This window comes from Camelus dromedarius, chromosome 33 (assembly GCF_036321535.1).
Source record: "Camelus dromedarius isolate mCamDro1 chromosome 33, mCamDro1.pat, whole genome shotgun sequence".
Taxonomy (NCBI): Eukaryota; Metazoa; Chordata; class Mammalia; order Artiodactyla; family Camelidae; genus Camelus; species Camelus dromedarius.
In genome coordinates, this window is record NC_087468.1 from 8,711,546 (window position 1) to 8,734,707 (window position 23,162).

At 43.8% G+C, this 23,162-nt stretch overlaps 1 protein-coding gene across 4 annotated transcripts in view; it reads left to right on the plus strand.

The window, feature by feature from the left end:
• TBC1D8 (TBC1 domain family member 8) overlaps window positions 1-23,162 on the plus strand; it is a 123,128-nt gene that overhangs the window by 56,243 nt on the left and 43,723 nt on the right. For 2 of the 4 annotated variants that reach the window (XM_031441085.2, XM_031441082.2), the window contains exon 2: window positions 12,004-12,114. In XM_031441085.2, the coding sequence (XP_031296945.1) occupies window positions 12,004-12,114 (111 nt within the window). Of the gene's footprint in view, window positions 1-2,119; window positions 2,242-12,003; window positions 12,160-23,162 lie in introns of those variants that run through there. The other 2 variants (XM_031441080.2, XM_031441081.2) reach the window with 2 other exon arrangements.

Genomic DNA, 23,162 nt, shown 5'->3' on the forward strand with positions numbered 1-23,162 from the left:
GGACGATTGTATCAGATCTCAGAGCCACGCTCTTTGTTGAGTCTTGACTTTCCCTCTTTCACACTATCCTGGGCCCTCTCGTTCTATATCCTTGAATCATCCCTGTCCTACCAGAATTTACATCTAGCTGCTGTGCATAGGATGATATCGTCCTGGAAGACCAGGTAAACGGACGGCCGAGTGGATGGGAATGCCGGGGATTGCGAGAATCGCCTTCCATCATTGTCACATCCACAGCACCACGTGTCTGTAAGGCAGGGCAGTCCCCGTGTTGGAACTGGCTATCACGATGACATTTCAGCACAGGATTCTTGCTGTCACTGAGTATTTTGAGCATTACGTCACCCTACTTGGATGTTCAAGATGGCAGGGTCTGTACGTTAGATCTGAGCCAAAGCAGACGACTTGGTCCCCATCCAAGGATTATTTATGGAGCAGCTAGAAGAACGTGTTGGAGTTCAGCTGTGTGGACGTCTGTGTTCAGATGCATTTGTGATTCATCACTTGGGGAATGGGCTTAGGAAAAGTTGGTTTTGCATTAACTTGAGGAACCCAACTGCAGAAATTTCTGACCATTAGAATTTTCATAATTTAAAAAATTATGGTAAAAAACACATGCCATAAAAGTGACCATCCTAACTGTTTTTAAGTGTACAGTTCAGTGGTATTAAGTACATTCATATTGTTTTGCAACCATCACCACTGCCCCATCTCCAGAGTTCTTTTCATCTTGGAAAACTGAAACTTTGTACCCAGGAAAGAATTTTCAGTTTTTGAGGGAAGACAGGGGGGATAAAATTCTCTCCATTAATTCCATTGTGAACAGGACAGCCAGTCTGGCAGGGTAACTCCCCTGGCTGATCAGAGCTAACAGTGGTACTGTACCATCCTCCCTTGTCTCGGTTTCCTGAGAAAGCCAAGGGTCACTGTGTGACTGTCCTTGTGCCCATGTATCTGGGACGCAGCGTGCAGGTGAAGGCTTGGGGGCTACGTGTCCTGTTCTCGAGAACCAGGGCTGGACTCCTTTCTTGCGATGCCCTTGAAGTCCTCTCTTGACCAGCCCTTGCTCACAGACTCATGTGGCTGAGGCAGGCTCGTCCTGTCCTGTGATGGGCAGGCGGCTACCCGTGTTGTCACAAAGATGAGCTTCTCCGTGATTGGTTACCTGGTGGCTTCACTCCCTGAAACTAGCAACATCAGCCCTGGGTGTGGTGCAGATTTGTGGGACTCAAACGGAATTCACGAGAAGGTATACCGAATTATATAAAATGCTTTCTTAAAAAAAAAAAACTCGAGATGTAGTAATATGGATTATGGGTTATGAATAGATAAATTCTCACTGTGCTCGTGTCGCAGATGCAAGTATCCCCAACATTTGTCTTCTCTTTTTGATAGTCAGGAACGATGTCACGTGATCCTTTTGGATAGTTGTTACTTTTCACAAAGAAAAGTTTTCCCCTTCATTCAGGCTCTTTATTTGCCTTTTCCCCTAAGCCTCCAGAACAAGGACAACAGCCAAACCGAACAGCCCCTAATGTGAAGTGAGAGATGGAGCCCAAACCAGTTTCCCGATGCGGGTTGCGGTGCTGGGCTGCGGTGCTCTGTGGGTGTGCTGTCTCTGATGCCTCGTGTACAAGGATGAGGAGCTCTTTACTGGAGTAATGGAATTTTTTGACATGAGGCTACTTAGGTAATTGTTTCTAAGCCCAAAGCCATTGGAAGGATCTGCTTTCTTTAATGCAGAGGGAGAAAAAGACTTTAGGTTTTCTGACATACATTAAAATGCTTTTCGTGGGGGATGGGTGTTGCTGGTTTTTTTGTTTTTAAAAAATAGGTTTTTTCATGCTATGGTGCTGTTACTGGTAAGAACAGCCAGGAGGCAGCGGGAAGGCGGCTCCAAGCATCCTTACTCACCTTCAACTCGATCCCATCCACGTGCATGAAATCCAGCCAGAATGAAAGGACTGCAGCGTTATCACTTAGAAGCAGACTGTTTGTAGCCCCCTATTTGGGGCCTGATGATAACACTTGTCGCTTGACCTCTGTCTCAGCCGGAGTTGTTCCTCTAATCGTCTAAAAATAGGAGTATCCCGTGCACCGCGACACCAGGAGGGTTTTTCCCGGAGCGCCGGGGAGGGAAACCAGAAAACTCCATGCCTGCTGCCCTGCCTTTGGGGGCGTCTGTTCCTGGAGGTGCAGGGACGTCTTCGCCCACGAGGGCCCGTGGGACAAAGGCAGAAGGTCAGTCTGAGTGTGGATGGAGGTGCAGCTTTGTGGCTGTCGGGGCATTTCCACGAGGATTTTGTGATGATTAATGAGAAAACAGGCACAGTCTGTGTATCTTCAGTGTGTGTGTTTTTTGATGAGCCTAAGCCTGGCTGATGAGTATTGCCTGAAAGACGTCCACGTGAGTTATCTTCAGCTTCCTCAGAAAAGGGCAGGATGAGTGGGGCTGTTACCGGGCTGTTGGAAGCCATGCCTTAACATTTCCCCCAGATATTTGTATATATATATTTTTTTTTGTCTTTGACCCATTTAAAATTTGCCAGCATTTTACCATGTTTTCTAATAACTTTGAAGGATTTTTTTTTTTTTTACCATGCTAGCCTTTAAAAAAAAAGTGAGGGGGCAGGAAATTCAGTTTATTTATTTAGTGGAGGTGCTGTGGATTGAACCGGAGGGGGGAATTCAATCCTAAACACAGATTTAGGGGATTGCATCCTAAGCACAGGCTCTACCGCTGAGCTCCACCTTCCCCTGCAGGTGCAGGCCTCTTTAATTCACTTCTTCAGCAGCAGAAATTTAGGCATAGGTTTTTTTTCTGCCTGAATTTTGATTTCTCACTTTGGTTTTCAGGCTGAGAACTCTCGATGCCCTGCCTCTCAGGTTTGCTTCTCCTCTGGCCCCTAGTTCTTTTGTCTTTTGTCTTTGGTTGGCTCCACCCTGCCTGCTCCGGATCACGCCCCCCCCCCATTCGGTGCCCGCCCCCTCGTGGGGCTCCTGCAGGAGAGTTTGCGTTTGCACTTGTCTGCAGGTGGGCACTGACTGGCCTGACTCTCCTGGTCATTTTCTTTTTACTAAACTTTGCTTTTAGTACAGTTTTACTTTTACAGAAAAGTCGTGACAGTAATAGAGTTCTCTCGTACCCCCACCTAGTGTCTCGCATTACTGATGTATTAGTAGAGTGTATTTGTTGCAGTTAACAAGCTGATGTGGATAAATTGTGATAGGATAATGCCTCGATCCTGAGACATGTCAGGTTCCCATGGCAAAGGGCGTTAAGAGTGCAGGTGCAATTAAGCTTGCTCATCGGGGACCTTTAACCAGGAGGATTATCCAGGTGGGCCCAGTGGAATCACAAGCATTCTGAAAGTGGGGGTGGGGAGGGGGACAGGATGGGGTGGGGAGGGGGACAGGATGGTGGGGGAGACGGAAGGTAGGGGACGGGGTGATGGGGGAGACGGGGAGGAGGTCTCCAAAGAGAGAACCTGAGGGATGGCAGCGTGGGAAAGCTTGTCCTGGGGTTTCTGGCTTCTAAGACAGAGGAAGGGGTCAGGATCCAAGTGGAGTGAGCGGCTTCTTGAAGCTGCACCAGGCAGGCAGCCGGATTGTCGCCCAGAGCCTCCAGGTTGACATCGTGATTTCCACTCAGTCAGACTGTATCAGATTTCTGGTCTACAGAACTGTAAGGTAATACGTTAGTTTTGTAAACTGCTGTGTTTGTGGTAACTTGTCACAGAAGCAGGAGAAAACTACTTCATTGAATATTAACCAAAGTCCATCTTTTTTTTTTTTAACCATAACTCTTTCTTTTTTGGGGGGTGGTTGGGTGGAATTAGGTTTGCTTATTTATTTATTTTAATAGAGGGACTGGGGGTTGAACCCAGGACCTCGTACTTGCTAAGCACACACTCTACCACTGAGTTATCCCCTTCCCCACCAAAGTCCATCTTTTGTTTGGATTTCCTTGGTCTTTTTCTGCCCCAGGACCCCGTTCAGGATACGACATCACATTTAGTTGTCATTTTGGCTGCGACGGTTTCTCAGACTTTCCTTATTTTTAAAGACCTTGGCAGTTTTGAGATGTACTGGTCAGGTATTTTGTAGAATGTCCCTCCATTGGAATTTGAAGTTTTTCTCATGATTAGCGTGGGGTTAAGGGTGTTTGGGAGGAAGGACGGGGGTGAAGTGCTATTCTAATCGCATCCCATCCAGAGTGCATGCTGTTAACCTGATTTATGGGCTGGTGTAGCCCTTGATCACCTGGCCCAGGCAGTGCCTGTCAGGTTTCTCCATTGAAAAGTTACTCCCCCCTCTTCCCAGACTGTGGGATTTTTTTGGTTGGTTTCTTGGAGCACGCTCTTACTTTTCAGCCTCTATAAGATGCTCCTGGCTCGTCTTGTATATTTCCTGCTCCAGCTCTGCAATCAACCATTTTTTTCCAAAGAGCCCTGGTTCCTTTTATTGGAGTTGCTATTAGAAACCAAAATCTGGGCTCTGGCTGTGCTCCTGGCTTCTGGGCGCTCTCAGCTGACAGGGCAAGGAAATAAATGTATGCATACTACCCTTGTGTGTACACGCATCCGTGAGTATTTCTCTGTGCAGCCGTTTGTATCTGTAGTGGACTAAACACGAGTTCATGCCTGTGCCTGATGCTAGCTCATTACTGTGTAGATCATTCTTGCCTCTCTGCCTTGCCTACCTGGAAACTCCCACTCCAGTTAGGAACCTGGCTCTCGCCTTCCACCACCTTTTTTCTTAGTTGTCCATTTCTGCTACACCAGCAATGTATCAGAGCTGTTAACCTAGACCCCATGGAGTACAAATACTTAGGTGCATTTCTTTGGCCTTTCTCCTAAAGACTCTACTCATTTCCAAAGTTACTTAAGCCACACCCTCTCCTCTCCCCTCTTCACTCTCTTGTTTCATACATTTGTAATACAGTTAGTTTTTTTTTTTTTTTTTTTTTGGTCATACTTAATTTCGCTTGAGAATCCCTGGACCTTCTAAATGCTAATTTTTTTTTTTTTAAATTTGCAAACATTCGAGTTCACTCTTTATGATGGAAGCGTCTGTGGATCTCGACAAAGGCACAGACAGTGTCGTGTATCCACAATTACAGTGTCATACAGAATAGTTTCACCACCCTGACATTCCCCTGTGTTTGACTAATTCAGCCCCTTCCTCTTGGCGTTCTCTGATCTTTCCACCCTAGCTGTGGCTTTCGCTTTTCATTTGTCCAGAATAATTGGAGTCATACAGAGTGTAGCCTTTTCAGGAGGGCGTCTTTCACTTAGCAATATGCATTTACAGCCTCTCTGTGTCTTTTCACGGCTTGATAGTTCGCGTCTTTTTAATCACCATACTCCATTCAGTGGATGTACCGCAGTCTGATAATCTGTTCACCTGTTGAAGGACATCTTGGTTGCTTCCAGTTCTGGGCTGTTATGAGTGCAGCTTCTATAAATGTTCATGTACAGGGTTTTGCGTGGTCATGAGTTTTCAAACCAGTTAGGTGAATACTTAAGAGTGATTGCTGGATGGTGTCAGACTGTGTTTAGCTCAGCAGGAACTACTCAGCTGTCTTCCAAAGTGACCCGTGTCCTCAGCAGTCCCATCAGTAGTGAATGAGTCTGTGTTGCTATCATCCTTGTCAGCAATTGGTAGTCGTTTTTTTTTTGATGCTGGCTCTTCTAATAGGTGTATAATAGTATCTTAATTTGCAATTCCCAGTGACAAATGATGCTGAGCATCATTTCATATGCTTATTTGTCATCTGTCTATCTTCTGTGGTGAGGTTTCTGTTCAATCTTTTGCCCCTTTTCAGTAGGGTTTTTTGTTCTCTTATTGTTGAGTTTTAGGAATTCTTTGTATATTTTGGATACACGTCCTTTATCAGATATATGTTTGCAGATAGGTTCTTCTAGTCAGTGGCTTATCTTTTCATTCTCTTAAATGTCTTTTGCAGCGCAAAAGGTTTTAATTTTAATAAAGTCCAACTTAATTTTTTTTTTCTTGGGTCTTTCTTTTGGTGGTGACCCTAAAGCATCATCACCAAACCCAACATCATCTAGATTTCCTCTAGCATTTTCTTCTACAAGTTTTACAGTTTTGCATTTTACATTTAGGTCTGTGATCCATTTTGAGTGAATATTTGTGAAAGGTGTAAGGTTTATTTCTTAGGTTTACTTTTTTTCCATGTGGATGTCCAGTGATTCCAGACTCATTTGTTTGAAAAGAATATCCTTCATTGAATTACCTTTGCTCCTTTGTCAGAGATTGGTTGGCTGTATTTGTAGGCTGCATTTCTGAGCTCTCTATTCTGTTCCATTGACCTTTGTGTCTTATTGCCAATCCCACATTGTCTTAATGACTGTAGCTTTGTAGTTAAGTCTTGAAATTGAATAGCATGAGTCCTCCAACTTTATTCTTCTTCAGTATTGTTTTTGTCTCTTTTGGGTTCTTGCCTTTTAAATAAACTTTATAATTGATTTGTTAATATCTACAAAATAGGTTGCTGGGCTTTTTATTGTATTGTATTGAATCTACAAATCAAACTGGGATGAACTGACATCTTAACAATATTGAATATTACAGACCATAAACATGGAATATCTCTCCGTTTGTTTAGATCTTTGAGTTCTTTCATCAGAGTTTTGTAGTTTTCTGCATAGAGATCCTGTGCATATTTTGTTAGGATTTCTGCCTGATAAAAACACCATTTGCTATTGTCAATGGTATTTAAATTTTTCAAATTCCGATTGTTTATTTCTGGTATTTAGGAAAGCACTTGCCGTATTAACCTTGTGTCGTGTGTCCTGCAAGCTTTCTATATTGGCTTACTAGTTCCATAAGTATATTTTTTGGGGGGTTGTTACTGATTCTTTAGCATTTTTCTACAAAGACAAGCATGTTGTTTGTGAACAGAGACCGTTTCATTTCTTCCTCCCCTGTCTGTGTACCTTTTATTTCGTCTTCCTGTCTTATCACACTGGCTAGAACTTCCAGTGTGAGGTTAGAGTGGGAGGGGTAAGAGGAGACATCGTTGCCTCGTTCCTCGTCTTTGCAGGAAAGGGTCCAGCTTCTCACCGTTAAGTATGATGCTCACTGTGCATTTTTTGGTAGATGTTCTCAATCAAACTAAGGAAGTTCTTGATTCTCAGTTTGCCCAGAGATGGGTTGGTTGGTCGGTTTTTCATTAGGGATGGTTGTTGGATTTAGTCACATCCTTTTCTGCGTCGGTTGATACGATCACATGATTTTTCTTCTTGAGCCGGTTGACGTGGTGTGTTACACGGATTGACCTGCAGGTGTTGAGCCAGCCTCGTGTTCCTGGTGTACATCCCACTTGTTAGTGGTGTCTGATTCTTTCCATACCTTGTTGGATTTGATTCGCTAATATTTTGCTGAGGATTTCTGCATGGGAGATACTGGTTTGTAGTTTTCCTGTTTTGTAAAACCTTTCTCTGGTTTTGGAATTAGGATAATGCTGGCCTCAGAGAATGAGGTAGCATGCTAACACTAATGAAAAGAAAGCTGGAATAGCTATATTAATTAATTACTCTATTATGCATTTAATATCCAAGAAATCAGTAGTGATAACCTCTCTTTCATTTCTGATATTGGCAATTTGTATCTTCCCTCCTTTTTCCTTCCTTAGCCTAGCTGGAGGCCTGGCACTTTTATTGATCTTTCAAAGAACCAGCTTTTGGTTTTATTGATTTTTTTTCACTGTTTTTCTACTTTCAATTTAGTTGATATAATTTTTATTATTTTCTCCTTTTTTTTTTCCTTCTGTCTTTAGGATTAAGTTGCCCTTTTTTCTGTAGCTTTTAAAAGGAGAAGCTTAGATTCCTGATACTCAGTTTTTTAATCTTTTCTAATTTACACCCTTATTGCTATAAATTTCCCTCTTGACACTGCTTTTGTTGCATCACACAGTTTTTTCTAAGTTGTGTGTTCATTTTCATTTAGTTCAAATACTTAATAATTTCTCTTAAGACTTCTTTTTTGACCCACGTGTTATGTGGAAGTGTGTTTAATCTCCGTGTATTTGGGGATTTTCCAGCTCTCTTCCTGTTACTGATTTCTAGTTTAGTTCCATCGTAATCTGAGAATGTCCTGTATGTGATTTATATTTGATTTAAATTTGTTAAGGTACGTTTTATGGGCCAGAGCATGTTCCGTCTTGGTGAATAGTCCATGCAAGCTTGAGCAGAATGAGTCTTCTGCTGTAGTTGGATGCAGTGTTCCGTCCATGTCATTTAGATCCAGGTGATGGATCGTGCTCTCAGGCCATCTGTATTCCTTTTGATTTTCTACCTGCTTGATCTGTCAATTACTGAAATATGGGTACTGAGCTCCCCAGCTATAGTAGTATATTAGTCTTTTTCTCCTTGTAGTTCTCTCAGTTTTTGCTACCTGTCTTTTCCTGCTCTGTTAGATGCACCCCAGGATTGCTGTGTCTTCTTGCAGAATTTACCCCTTTATCACTCTGTAATGCCCCTCTTTTTCCCTGATCATTTTTCTTGTCCTGAAGTCTACTTTGTCTGAAATTTATATAGCTAGTCGAGCTTTCTTTTCATATGTGTTAGCATGGTATATCTTTCTCCATTCCTTTACTGCCCCCTCCATTGCCCATCTCTTTTCTTTTAACCTGAATCTTAATAAAATGGATTTCTTGTGAATAGCAACTGAGCTTTTTTTTTTTTAAACATTTTAATCCACTTGGAGATCTCTTTTCATTAGCGTATTTAGACCATTCACATTTAAAGTGATTATTAATAAACAGTTGACCCTTGTGCAATAAAAATTCTGTGTATAAGTTACAGTTAGCCCTCCATATAGACGCTTCCTCCACGTCTGTGGTTCCCCTGTATCCGTGGATTCAGATAACCAGGGATTCATGTAGTGGTATAGTGTTTACTATTGGAAAAAAACCCTGCGTATTACATGGAGCCGTGCAGTTCAAGCCTGTATTGATCGAGGGTGAATTGTAGTTGTGTTAATATCTACCATATTTTCTATTCATTGCATTAAAAAAAAAAACAAAAACCTCTCTGCCTTGTGTGGTTTCAGTGGGATATTTTATGATTTCATTTTCTCTTCTCTTTTGGGATATCAGTTACACTTTAAAAAATTTTTGTGGGAGTTGCCCTAGAGTTTGAACTATACGTTTTAAACTATGCATTTTAAACCAGTCTACCTTCAAATAACGCTACATGAAGGGAGGTATCTTAGAGTGTTTTCAAGGCTCCCCTGTCATCCTGTGGTGTTTCTGCCGTTCACCTCCTCCGTGTGCTGTGGTCATTTTCACTATTACTACTTTAACATTTATCTTTCAGATCAGTTAAGAATAGGAAAAATAAAAAAAAAATTTTATTTTGTTTCTGTTTATTTTTTCCCCAGCACACCGCTTGCTTTCTTTATGTAGGTCTTAGTTCTAAACTATATCATTTTTCTTCCTCTCTGAAGAACTTCTTTGAACATTTATTACTGGTTAGGGAATAACCTGGAAATGTATTTTGTCAGTTTTTGTTTGTCTAATAAAGTCTTTATTTCTCCTTTATTTTTGAAGAATAATTTCACTAGATATAGAATTCTAGGATGGTATTTTTTTTCTTTCAATACTTTAAATGTCTTATTCCATATTCTTGCTTTTTGGTTTCTAACAAGCAGTCTGCTCTAATTCTTTATTCTTCTAGAGGGAAGCTGTTTTATCCCTTTTTGATTTTCCCTTTGCCTGTGGTTTCTGTAGTTTGAACACGATATGCCTGCATTCATAATCTTTGGTATTTAACTGGCGTGATGTTGTCTGAGCTTCCTGTATCTGTAGGTTGGTGTCGGTAATTACTTCTAGAAAATTCTCAGCCATTATAACTTCAAATAATTTTTTCTTTCTTCTTCTGGTATTCCAATTATTAACGTCTTAGAGCTTTTGGAATTGTTCCACAGTTCTTGGATGTGCTTTTTTGTTTGTTCATCCTTTTTCCAGTTTGGGAGATTGCTCTTGACTTACCTTCAAGCTCCTCTTGGCTGGGTCCAGTCTACTGAGGAGCCCACCAGAGGCAGTCTTCATTTCTGTTACTGTGTTTTTGATTTCTAGCATTTCTTTTTGACCTGTTCTTGGAGTTTCCATTTCTCTGATACATTACCTATCTGTTCTTGCATATTGTCTACCTTTTCGTTAGAGCCCTTAACCTATTCATCACAGTTACTTTAAATTCCCTGTCTGATCATTCCAAGATCAGCACCGTGTATGAGGCTTTTACTGATGCTTGCTTTGCTCTTCAGATTGTGTTTTTTCTTGCCTTTCAGCATTCTTTGTAATTTCTTTGTGGAAAGCCAGACATGATGTATCAGCTAATAAGAACTGAAGAAGTAGTTCTTTAGTGTGAATTTTACATTATTCTGACTGTGACTTGGGCTGTGTTTAACGTTTGTTGTAGCCGTAGGTGCCAGAGGGCTCAGGTTCCTCAGGTGTCCTGGTTTTGATTTCTCCTTTTTGTCTTTGCGCTTCTGGAGGAAGCTTTCTCAGAGTCTCTTTCTGCTGTCATCCACTGTCACACTGGAGCTGTTGATGCGGTGGTGAAGTCCGGGGAGGGGAAGTATCCTGAAATCTCATCAGTGAATCTGAGTCTTTCAGGAGCCTCTGCCTCTGCGCTGTGCCCTTTACAGTGTTTCTTAGCTCCCCGCTTCCCTCCCCTTAAGTGAGACAGCGAGGCTGGGGGGATGGAGTCTGAGAGAGTAGGCCTTTGTTACACACACAGAGAATGCTCTGAGCTTTATGCCCCCAGCAGTTTGTCAAAACCACCGTCTAAAGGTTCCTACCAGTTTCTGGCTCTCGTGGACAGAGCTGGAGACCGTGTGTCTGTAAGTGTATGTGTGTATCTGTGCATGTACATATGTGTGTTCACATATTTATATACATATATTCACCGACAGTTTTATACACATCTACATACATGAAAACTGAGTTCATGCCAAAATTTCCAGTTATGATCTGTGAATTGCCAGCCCTGTCAGTAAACAGAGGATGCTGCGGCCATCAAGTCAGCTACTACCACCGCCCCCAGGGAACTCATGATGCTGGCAAGCAGGCAGCCCGGCCTCTGCAGCCGCCCCCAAAGGTGCCCTCTGAGGGGATTCAGGATGGGAAAGGACAGCATTACCACTTAAAAAAAAAAAAGAAAAGAATTATTTGTGAAGTAAGGTGAGAGGCTTAATCCTCTCAACCACTTTGAGTCCTGGCCACAGAAGACCCGGAGAAAGTAGCTACTGCCGCTTTCCCTCTGCTGTTGATTCACAGTGCTTTTTTGCAGCAGGGAGGGAGACCTTCCTGTTGGGCGCTGTACGGTCCGTGAAGCACTTGGGTACGTTTTCCTGATTGCTTCTCACGATTCCCTTCTGGGTCATTCTTCCATCTTTGAGATGATGATACAATAATTATAATAACGGGCGAGACTGCGGTGGTCCTTCTCCCAGCCAGCTGATAGTCCATGCCGCGGTATTAACTCATTTAATTCTCGTGGTTACCCGATGAGGAAGGTACACTGTGATTATTCCCTTTGACAAATGGTGAAACCGGGGCACAGAGAAGTTAAGTAACTTGCCCAAGGTCACACAGCTGGAAAATGGTGGAGCCCAAATTCAAGTCAGGCATTCGGATTCTGGATCCCCAGCCTTTATTTACTGTGTTGTGTGGCCTCCTGTACTGAGATGCCAGGGGATGCAGACCCTCAGCCAGGGCAGGGGGCTTGTTTGGTCCCCTTGTTCGCTTTCTCATTGACTCTGCCAATCAGTGCCGAGTGGCTGCAAACATCAGGCCCTGTTCCCGATGCCAGGAGACGGGATAAGGCAGTCGGAGCCCTGGGCCTCGTGAGATGGAGACCCCAGGCCTGCTGCCCGGGGGGGTCAAGATCAGACGCAGGGCCCGAGCGCGGGGTGCGGCCGGTTAGCCCCTGTGCTCACGCATGTGCTTTGTCCTCCTTTTTTTTTTTGAAGGTCGCCTGGTGGGTGCCTTGGATGCGGTGCTGGATTCCAACGCCCGGGTCGCCCCGTTTCGGATCCTGCTGCAGGTGCCCGGCTCCCAGGTGTATTCCCCCATAGCATGTGGTGAGTTACTGAGTGGATCGGACGTTTACTGGGCCGTAGCCGCTGGTGAGTTTTGTTCCAGGTGGAATATTCCAAACCTTAAGGTCTGAGCATGCTGAGTATCTGCATGTTGGTGACGCTTGAAGGTAACTCTTTTAGAACCGCATCTGCTGTTATGAGCTCTTTTTTCCTCCTTCCTTCCGTCCTCCCCCGAATCAAAAGCACAGGGAGGCTCAAAGCTTGGGCAGCCAGGCTTTGGAGTGGCGTGTTGTTCCGGGGTCGGTGCACCATTGTGTATGCGTTGAGCCGTTTTCTTCTTAATCCTGTGTCTTACTTAAGACCCGTGTCCTGGGTGCGCACACATCCTGAAGCGGTGCCGGGGAGCCGTCTGAGGCTGGCTCTCACTCTGGCCAGTCTTCACCCCTTGCTCCACATCTGCACTGAACCTCTGGGCGGCTGTCCCTGCGGGAATTCAGAAATCATCTTCCCACCCTCTCCATCTGAGTTTCGGTTCCTCCTGTGCACACCGTCCAACACTCTGCCTTGCTGCTCACACGCCTCTAGGGCTGGGAATCGTTGCATCCTGCAAAGCCCATTCTAGTGAAAAAGCAAACCAAGATGTATCTTTTCAATTACACAAGTAATCAATGTTCACCTTCCAGAAATTAATAAAAATAGGTAAGAAAGAAGGAAAAAGAAACCCTCTGTAACTTTTTATCCAGTGCTGATCACTCTTCTGTCTACGTATGTGCTTCTATGCAGAGGTTTTCAGTTGTGGGGTTTTTTTCCTCTTAGTAGTTTACCAGCTGCCGTGAGCTTTCCATGTCACCTCTCATTCCATAACAACGTTAGGTTACTTTGTTTTTTTTTTTCCTGGAAAACAATAAAGGAAAGTATAAAGAAGAAAATTGTCGTCTGTATCCACCATCCATTCCTAACCACTGTTAACATCTTGGCATGTTTTTTTTTTTCCAGTTTGTTTTGTTTTTTTTGGACAGATTGTTCTGTATTTGCATAAAATGATAAAATGATGCGTGCTCAGTATAATCAATTAACACTGAAAAGTACGAAGAAGAAATAAATCTCACTCCACATCCTAGCCACCCCAGGTGACCTCCGGCGACGCTGGGCTCCCATCATTCAGACAACTTCCTAGTGCATTTCGACAAGCCCAGGGATAGCTCTGAAGGATGGATGCATCTTACAAAAGTGCAGCTGGTCTGACGGTGCTATTTTATAACAAGCATATGGTTTTTCATTGATTTCAATAAAAGGAGAGGAGTTGAAGTGAAACCAAAGAGCTGTTAAACTTCAAAGGAATGTCTCTTTTAACACGGAGTGCTTCCCGTCTAAAAGGTTCATTGAAGGTCAAGGGGAGCGATGTTTGAAAGCATGACAAGGTCAGAATGGTGGCTTTTTAAATCAGTATTTCTGTTGCGACAGCGTTCACTGACTCCCTCCCGGAGGACGAGGATGCCAGTTTTCCTCCCTCCCCTGCTTCCCTGGGCTTTCGTTTTAAAAAGTCCTATTATTTCATTTACACGGTGGTTCCCGTTCTGTTCTGTAATCATGCTTGCCACCACGATTCGGCGCAGTTCCCTGTTTAAGCTGATTGAAAGCTTCTCACTCAGGTATATCTTTCCCAACACAGAATCTTTAATTTTGGCTCATCTCTTAATTGGCTGTATTCCCTGTTTCTTCCCCTAATAATGTCTCCCATTTGTAAATGTCTGTCCCTTCCTTGCCCTTGGACTTGAACGACCCGTTGGCTGGGGGTGTGATGGTCTCTGGCTGTGTTCCTGAGCTCGGGGGCCGTCGCTCCAGGGTCTTTCAGTACTTAAGTGACGGGGGAAGAAATCTAACGCTGGTTTGATTTTTTTACCCCCTTTTGTGGGTGATGTGCTTTTTTATCGCTGAATTCTAGTAATGTTATAATCTGGTAGTGCCTTGAGCACATGGCGTTACACTTTCCTGGAACTCCAGTGCTCTTCCAGGACACAGATTGATTTCTTTAATCATTTCGGGAAGTTTTCTTGTATCATTCTGTGTATATACTACATTTTTTAAAAACGCATATTACGTTTCATTGATTGGCTTCCCCACTTCAAGGACACTGAATGTTGCATAGCTGTTGTCTGGTTTCCATTTCCATCTGTTTTCTTTTTTTTTTTTTTTTGTAAAAATGGACTGATCCTTAATAGAAGAATTGACTAAACAAGTGTATTGTTCCTTCACAGTTTTCGTTTTTACTTCGTATCCGTGTTACTGGTTATGCTGTAGGATTTAACTGTGAAATCACTCAAAGGCAACTATTTAGGGAAGAGGCAGAAAAAGGAATGTGTGTAAGTCAGTATCTCTTTTCATGATAGTGGTTTAGGAAGACTATCTGTTTTGTTTTATGTCTTGTCTTTTTCGACTGCCTTCTCCCCGCTGGTTACATAGCCCTCTTCTTCCAAGTTAATTCTGTTTTCAGCAGCGTGTTCCACACTTTGCTGCCTTTAACTGATCTACTAATTTTGTTGTCGTGTGGTTTTGAGCCCCAGTTCATTTTCTCAGGCCTCCAGCCTCCCATTCCATCCCTGTGATTTCACCGGCTCCTCTTCGAGCTCTTGTTTCATCGAACACATGCTTCTCTGACATCATTTTGGAGCGTGAAGCCTTGTGGGCATTCCTGTTTCCTAAAGGACAGCGTCTCTGTCCCGTGAGCACCTCCTTCCCGTCTCTGCATCCTCTCACTGCTGACTCCTTTGCTTGGTTGCTTTGCTGTCTCTCCCCATCTTGCTCGTGGGGGGACACCATGACCAGACCAACAGTCTGTTATTTGTGTTAACACAGTGAGTGTGACTTTTTGACTTGTATTTTGGGGACAGAGCAGAGGGGGCTGGTGTGCTGCTGGCCGGGACGCCGGGTGGGAGGGAGCAGGACCCCGTCCCCTCTCCGGTTTCTCCCTGTTCCTCTCCTGTCCTCTGCCCCAGGCAAGGGAGGTGCTCTTGCTCTGGATTTGAGGCTTTTGATGGGAATATTTGTCTCCTCACTGGAGCGGCTTCTGGGGAGTTGGCAGCAGGGGACTTGGTGCCCAAGCCTACTCAGTTCCTGAGTCCGGGTAGCCTGGCAGGTCCACGGTAGCCAGTCCGGCTCCACAGCGACACCGTGTCATGCTGAAGGGCTACACAGTGTTCAGCCTTGTGGCTGTCACCTGATGTATGCATCCAGCCCTTGCTCAGGCACTTAATTGGTTCTGATTTTCAAGTATGTTATAAACCTGAATGAAGCTCTGTATACTTAAATATTTCAGGGCACTCAACAATCCTCTAAAACCTTTCATTTGAAATGTCTGATGCCTGCCTCATCCCAGACGCACACCTGGTGTCAGGGATTCCTGGGTGTGTGTGTAGGTGGCAGCCTCCCTCTCCCTGGCCTCCCAGGGCCGTGGGGAATGCAGACAGCAGTCTGGAAACGGCAGGTCCAGGTGGAGCAAAGATCAGGACAGCGAGAGAGGCTGGGACCCTGGAAGGACACGTGCAAATACACCTGGTTTTCTTGTACCTGACTGTGCCTCGCAGATGTTAGGTTTTTCACAAATTGAAGTTTTGTGGCCAGCCCTACATGAGCAGATCTCTCAGCGCCATGTTTCCAATAGCATTTGTTTACTTTGTGTCTCTGTGTTACATTTTGGTAATTCTCTCGATATTTCACCCTTTTCCATATTGTATCTGATACTGTGGTCTGTCACCAGTGTTGTTTGACGTGACTGTTGCAAAAAGATTACCGACTTGTGAAGGCTCAGATGATGGTTAGCTTTTTTTTCTTTTTTAGCTGTAAAGTCTTTTTAAAATTAAGGTAGGTTCCTTGTGTATTTAGACATACGCTGTTGCACACTTAATAGACTGTAGTGTAAACGTAACTTTTATAGGCCCTGGAAAAGCGAAAACTGGTGTGACTGGCTTCGTGGAGATGTTGGCTTTATTGCAGTGCTCTGGAACCAAACCCACAACATCTCTGGGGTGTGCCTACGATAAGGAATTGCTGCCTTAAGTGGATGTGCGTTTATAAGGCCACTGATGTATTTATTGCCAGATTGCCTTCCATCAAGGCTGCCCAGCCCCCGGCCACGTAGCTGTCCTGAGCAGCTGTAATTCCTAGACTGTTCTTTCTGTTGAACCAAGACATGCTTCCTCGAGTTTCCACCTGACCGGGCACTCGCCTTGGACCTGACCCCGGGCGGGTCTGCGGATGCTTCGCTCTCTTTCTTGGGTCATCTTGCCCACAGAAGGGCCCTGAGTAAGCAGTTGTGTTGCTGTTCTTGGGTCAGGGAAGAGAAAACGGGGAGGGCATTTGTGTCTTGGGCGTGTGGTATCGATCGAGGTACTTAAGCCTCTTCTGGGAGTTACTTGGGCATCTTGCGCTGTGATATTGACTCACCGTGTTTAATATTTTATCATGTCCTGAGCACTGAGGAAGGCTCCCTGCCCAGGGTCTCAGATAAAAGCACAAACAAGAGCCATAGGAAGGGCCTGGGCGGCAGCAGGCCGTGGCAGGGACAGGAAGGGTGGCCTGCAGGAGTGATTTATATCTCACGTGGCAGCCTGGGGGCACGGAGAGCTTTGGAGGAGAACTTCTGTTTCTTTTTAGCAGAGGTGGGAGAGCTGGGTGGAAGGTCATTTCCTGGGTGACAGTCATCATTATTATTGCAGAAGGCTGCGGTGGGAGGGAGAGAGGAGTTGTATGACTGTGATTTTGTTGACTTACGGGGACCAAAAGAATACCCTGCTTTATAAATGTGACTGGTTTCAGTGGATAGGAGAGAAGATAGATTGTCAGAGTGTAGTTATGAGTTCTTTTTATTTTATTAGAAACATTTTTTTAAACGTTTTACATTTTGGGGGGGGCAGGTTATTTTATTTCTTTTAACAGAGGCACTGGGGGTTGAACCCAGGACCTCGTGCCCGCTAAGCACATGCTGCACCCCTGAGCTACACCCACCCCGCTGGCTGTGAGCTCTTTAGAGGGCGGTGGGCAGGGGACCTGTCCTGTCATTGGGATCAGAGCCTAGATGTCCCCCCAGAGAGGCCTTCCTGGACCCCATTCTGGCCCTGGAATCCCTCCAGCGCTTAGCACTGCTGTTGTTTCATTTTCCTTTTTTAATGCCTGCCTCCCTGATGAAAAGTTTGCTCAGTTGTGCCCACCGCTGACCCTCCAGTGCCCAGGATGGAGGCCGGCATGAGTCTGCTCAGTGCAGAGTGACGGCGAGTGAGGGCAGGAGCCTGGAGGGTCCGGGCTCGGCAGGAGGGGAGGGAGGTGGCGTGTGTGATCACAGATAAGGCTTCCCGGACCCTTTCTGGGAAGCCAGGGCAGGGACCTTCCAGGGCTGTGTGGGGCCCCAGTCTGAGCTCTTTAACCAGCTGTCCGGACCCCTGAGCAGTAGAATTGTAAAACAGAAGTCTTGATTGCTTTCTTTAAAAAAATTTTTTTTTATTGTGGTAAAATGCATATAACAGAAAATTGACATCTTTACCATTTTTAAGTTTTTTAAAATTGAATTATAGTTGATTTGCAGTGTTTCAGATGGACAGCAGAGTGGTGCAGTCATGCACAGACGTGAATTTATTCTTCATCATACTCTTCTCCATTCTAGGTTATTACACGCTATTGAATGTCGTTCCCTGGGGGATACAGTAGGACCTTGTTGTTTATCTTTTATGTACAGTAGTGTGTATCTTCTAATCCCAAACTCCTAATTTATCCCTCCCCTCCCTTTCTCCTTTGGTAACCATACATTTGTCTTCCATGCTGGTGAGTCTGTTTCTGTTTCGTAAATAAGTTCATTTGTGTCATTTTTTTTAGATTCCACATATAAGCGATACCATATATTTGTCTTTCTCTGTCTGACTTCACTTAGTATGGTCATCTCTAGGTTCCTCCGTGTTGCTGCAAATGGCATTATGTCAAACATTGTTTCATTCTTTTTTATGGCTGAGTAACAGAACCACTTGTAAGTGTGCAGCTCAGGGGCACCCTCACACTGTTGTGCCGTGACCACTGCGCATCTCTAGAAATTTCACCTTCACAAACTGAAACTCTGTACCCATGAAACACTAACTCCCGCCCCTCCATCCCCCGGCCCCTGGAAGCCACCGTGCTGCTTCCTGCCTCTCTGAGTCTGACGTCAGGAACCTCACGTCAGTGGAATCCTGCCGTATTTGTCCTTTGGCGACTGGCTTATTTCGGTATAGTGTCCTTACGGTTCATCCAGATTGTAGCAGGTGCCAGAATTTCCTTCCTTTGAAGGCTGAATAATGTGTATCTGTTCTCTTTTTTAAAATCAGATGCATCGTGATTGGCAAATGAGTAGAAACCAAGGACGTGGTGGGTAGAAGCAGGTTCTCTGTGTCTGTGCGTCTCCTTCCCTCCGCTCTGTCTGTCTTTCATCACGAAGTACCCGAGTTTATCCAGCCTGTCTTCTATGATGGACATTCGTGTTGTTTTCCACCTTTACCAGGACAGATGCCACACAGATAACTGGGTAGAGTCCTGGAAGAGCAGTTGTTGCGTCAAAGGGTAAAGGTTAGGTATTGCTAAATTCCCTTCTCCCCTCTGGGGCTGTGTTACTCTTTTTTAAAATTCCAATCAGCAGTGGATGAAAGTGCCTGTTTTCCCAGACTTGTCATCAGATCTCGTGTCAGACCTTTGGATTTTTGCCAACCTGATGGGTAAGACGTGGTGTTTTCCCACAGTTTTAATTTGCATTCCTTAGTTATGTCATGTTCAAGGGCCATTGTCAGCAACATTGTTACTATCATTTGCCTGATTTTTTATTGGGTGGTTCTTCCCCCACCCCGAATTTTAGGCACTATCTGTGTTTTAGGAATTTTAGCCTTTTATTTGAGACGGGAAATTACAAAATCTTTTTCCAGTTTGCCTTGTTAGTGGGATTTAGAACTCATTTCTTTTATACTTTCTGATTTTTGAGTTGTGGTTAGGAAGGTTTTCTCATTCCCAAGTTATTCAGGAATCCACTCATGTTTTTCTTCAGTGGCTTGTAAATTGATGTTTTCTTTTTCTTTCTTTAATTGTAAATTAACTTTAAAGCTGTCGCTCCATGTCTTCTGGTTTGCATGTTTCTGATAGGAAGTCTACTACCATTCTTATCTTTGTTCCTCTGTAAATATTGTGATATCCCCCCCTTATCACTGGTTTTCACAGTTCAATTATGATGTGCATTTCTGTAATTTTTCTTGAATGATTTTTCTGCTTGGGGTTTGTTGAGAATCTTGAATCTGTGTGTTCATCAAACGTGAAAAAAATTTCAACCATTATTTCTGCAAAAATTTTTTTTCTGTTCTCTGGTTCTCCCTCCCCATCCCCACCCCCTTTTCCCGAGACCCCAGTTAGGATTTCAGGCTGCTGGTGGTGGTTCTGCAGCTCAGATGCTCTGTCCTTTCTGTTTTGTTCATCCTTGTCCCTCTGTTTTTCATCTTAGATAATTTTTATCACTATCTTCAAGTGTCCTGTTTACTTTTAACCTCACCTGGTGTTTTCCTGACTTCAGGTAGTGTTTTTCATCCCTAAAAGTTCGATGTGGGCCTTTTTTTATGCCTTGCACTTAGTTTCTCCCCATCTTCCTGCTTTCCTCTACTTTTTAAACACGTGGAGTATGTTTATAGCAGCTATTTTATGTCTCTGCTGATTCTTGTATCTGTCATTTCTGCTTCTGTTTTTATTGATTGATTTTTCTTTTGTGTATGTAGGTCAAAATTTCCTACCTCTTTCCTACTATCTCTGCTTCTGTTTCTGAGAACTGTTACTAGTAAAACTTGTACTAGGACATTTTCACGACCATTTTGATTATAAATTTAAACTGTATTTTAATTTCAGGGTCAAAGTAGTTGAGTTTGTTTTTCACCTAACATGAATAATTTTAGGGGCTCATTCTAATTTGAAGGCAAAAAAGGGTAAGGAAATTGTGTAAACTGAAAGGTTTAAAACTTACTTTCTTAAACTTCTTAAAATTTAAAAATTTTTTTCTTAAATTAAAAATAGAAAAGAACACAAGTTTATAAAAAAGTCATGAGGATGTAATGTTCCTGTAAAGAGAGATACTGCTTCAGACGATATAGATTAGATGTTCAAGTATCCACTTGAAGAATGTGAGGTTTCTGAAAATTAAACTTTCTCTCTTGTCGTTTGTGACTTTTACTAGATTCTTTGCCCGTGAGTTTCTCTGTGTAGGAGTGGAATTTAGGAATGACACTGCTTTGACTGTTACCCTCTTAATTAGTCCTTTCGTGGTCTGTGTGGCTTTCAGCCCAGGCATTTAGATAGAAGACTTTTAGTGTTTGGGTCGTAGAGAAATATTTTACTTTTGCAGAGGGACAGATGTGAACAATGCATATTCAGTGCCCGTTTCATTGTAAATTAGGATCTAGGTAGTTGGAGAGGATGCTTATTTCAACTGAATATTTACTCTGCAGAGAGAAACAGTAGCTTTTTAAAACTGAAGCTGGAATCCAGTTATTTATGGCTGTGTTTGTGCAGAAGCTGTAGGTATAGACAATGAGATGCTTGTTTTATTTCCTGAAAATACCTCTGGGGAAAACCTACAAGGATAAGCACTGTGTGTGAGTTTCAAAGTGACGCAGCTGTTGGGAACTGCCCCCCGCCCCCTGCCCTCTCTCCTGTCTCCACTTCCTTACAGAAAGAGCCAGAAGAATAGGCCTCGAGGCTGGCTCTTGTCTGCCCTTCACACTTCTCACCTAGAAACCAGAAATGACATTATCTACCTTGTGACGTTTTTATGAAGATAAACCAGGCTGAGTGTACGACTTACCTAACAAAAACGCCTGGCTCTCGCTGGGCGTTCAGAACGTGTCCTGTGTCTGCACCGCCGGCTGCTCCTTCTTAGAGCATCAAGGTAGTTGCTTATAAATCCATCAGTGTGGTTTGTTTGTGGTCATAATCAAATTGTCTAATACCATATTTTAGTTTCACATAGCTATTTATAAATCTGATTTTTTTGACTTCTTGTGTGGGTTATATTTAAGATCCAGGGACCCTGAATTTTCTTAAAAATTAGAATACTCTTTTTCTGCAAAATTAAGGGGCTTAATGAAACAAGGTATAATTTTGCTAATTGGACTTGTGTGTGACAAGCCACAATACTCCTATACATTTTTGGTCTCGGAAAGCTCTATTAACCTGCTAGGGCTGCCATAATAAAATACCACAGATGGGGTGGCTCTGTTGCAGGAAAATGGGGCATGAGAGGACGGTCAGATCACAGGTCTCAGGTGAGTCCCTGGGACATGCCCTGCCAAGTGAGGGTCCGTGGCCTCACGCAGGAAAGAATTCAAGAGTGAGCCATAGCTGAGTAAAAGTAGATTGATTCAGGGAGATGCACACTGCAGAGACAGAGTATAGGCTGTCTCAGAAGGTGAGGGGCCGCAGGACATGGGGTTGTTAGTTCTTACGGGCTGGGTGATTCCATATGCTCACAAGTGGGAGGATTACCCAGCTACTTTGGGGGAAGGGTGGGGATTTCCTGGAATTGGGCCACCGCCCACTTTTTGACCTTTTATGGTCAGCTTTGGAGCTGCCATGGTGCCTGTGGGTGTGTCATTTAGCAGCTGATGTGTTACGATGAGCTTTTAATGAGACTCGGGGGCTTCTGGACGTGGAATCTTCTGCCATCTTGGACTAATCAGTTTTTGTCGTGTCCTCGATGGCAGCACCATTCTTTTAATGGTTGTGCCCTGCCCCTTTAAGCTGGTCTCAGCTTAAACAAACAGAAATTTATTTTCTCGCTGTTCCAGAGGCTGGAAGTCCAAGGTCAAGGTGTTGGCAGGGTTGCTTCCTGCTGAGGCCTCTCTCCTTGGCATGGACAGCTGCCTTCTTGCTGTGTGTTCATGTGGTGCATTCCTGGTGTCTTCTTCTCTTCTTATGGGGACACCAGTCCTGTGCATCAGGGCCCCACCCTTACAACCTCATTTAACCTTAATTATCTCCTTTAAAGGCTCTAATCTTCAAATATGGTCACCTTAGGAGTTAAGGCTTCATGATGTAAATTTGGGGGGACACAATTCAGGCCGTAACAACAGCTCTCCTCCATCTTGGCTTTGTAAGGTCCAGAGCAGGAGCAGTGGGTGTCTTGCTATAGTGTTGAGTCAATTTGTAGCCTTTTAATCATTCTGTCTCATCAATGGACAACAAATTCTCACTTTCTTATTTTTTCTTCTTAACATTTCCCATCACTTATATGTCTGTAATGTGCTGGCTTTCAAACTTTTTGAACCATGACCTACATACAGATAGAAATATATTTGTGTGTGGGCATAACGCCAACAAATATTTCACAAGTCACTAGTTGCCTTTTCTAGAGTGGCATGTGTCCTGTTTTCTATTTCAAAAAACAGCTATTTTAATAGCTTGTTTGAAAAAACAAGCTATTTTCTGATGGGCTACTTCAGGTCGCTGAAAAACACAGCTACTGTGTGGGTTCAGGCTTTGACGTGCGATATATGTGAAGTGGCTTTCCTTTCTGGTCCGCTGAGATCAGGGCGGTGCCATCGGCTGGCCCTGATGTGCAGGAGTTTTGAAGCCACCATAAGACTTCCCTGCGGAGGAAATAATAGTTGGGAGGATTTCCCTGCCGTTTGGCAGCTTCCATCAGGTCTGACGTCAAGACTGTCAAGAAGACAGTCGAGTCGGAAAGTCCCACGGTGGTGATTGTCTTTGCTGGGAGAGGCGCGCGCACAGCTGTCGTCAGACTGAGCACAGGGTGACGGCTGTCACTGCGCCCGCCACCAACTGTGGCTCAGTGATGGATGTTACATGTGTGGTTATTTTCTCTCTCAAGGCCTGAGCTTAGTTTTGTTCTAGAATGATTTTCCCCTATTATAAGGCTCCTCCCCAGTAGGCAGAAGAATTTTCTTTTCTTCTTTTTATTGAAGTATAGTTGCTGTGCAATATTATATAAGCTACTGGTGTACAATATAGTGATTCAGTTTTTAAAGGTTATACTCCATTTATAGTTATTATAAAATGTTGGCTCTATTCCCCGTGTTGTACAGTAT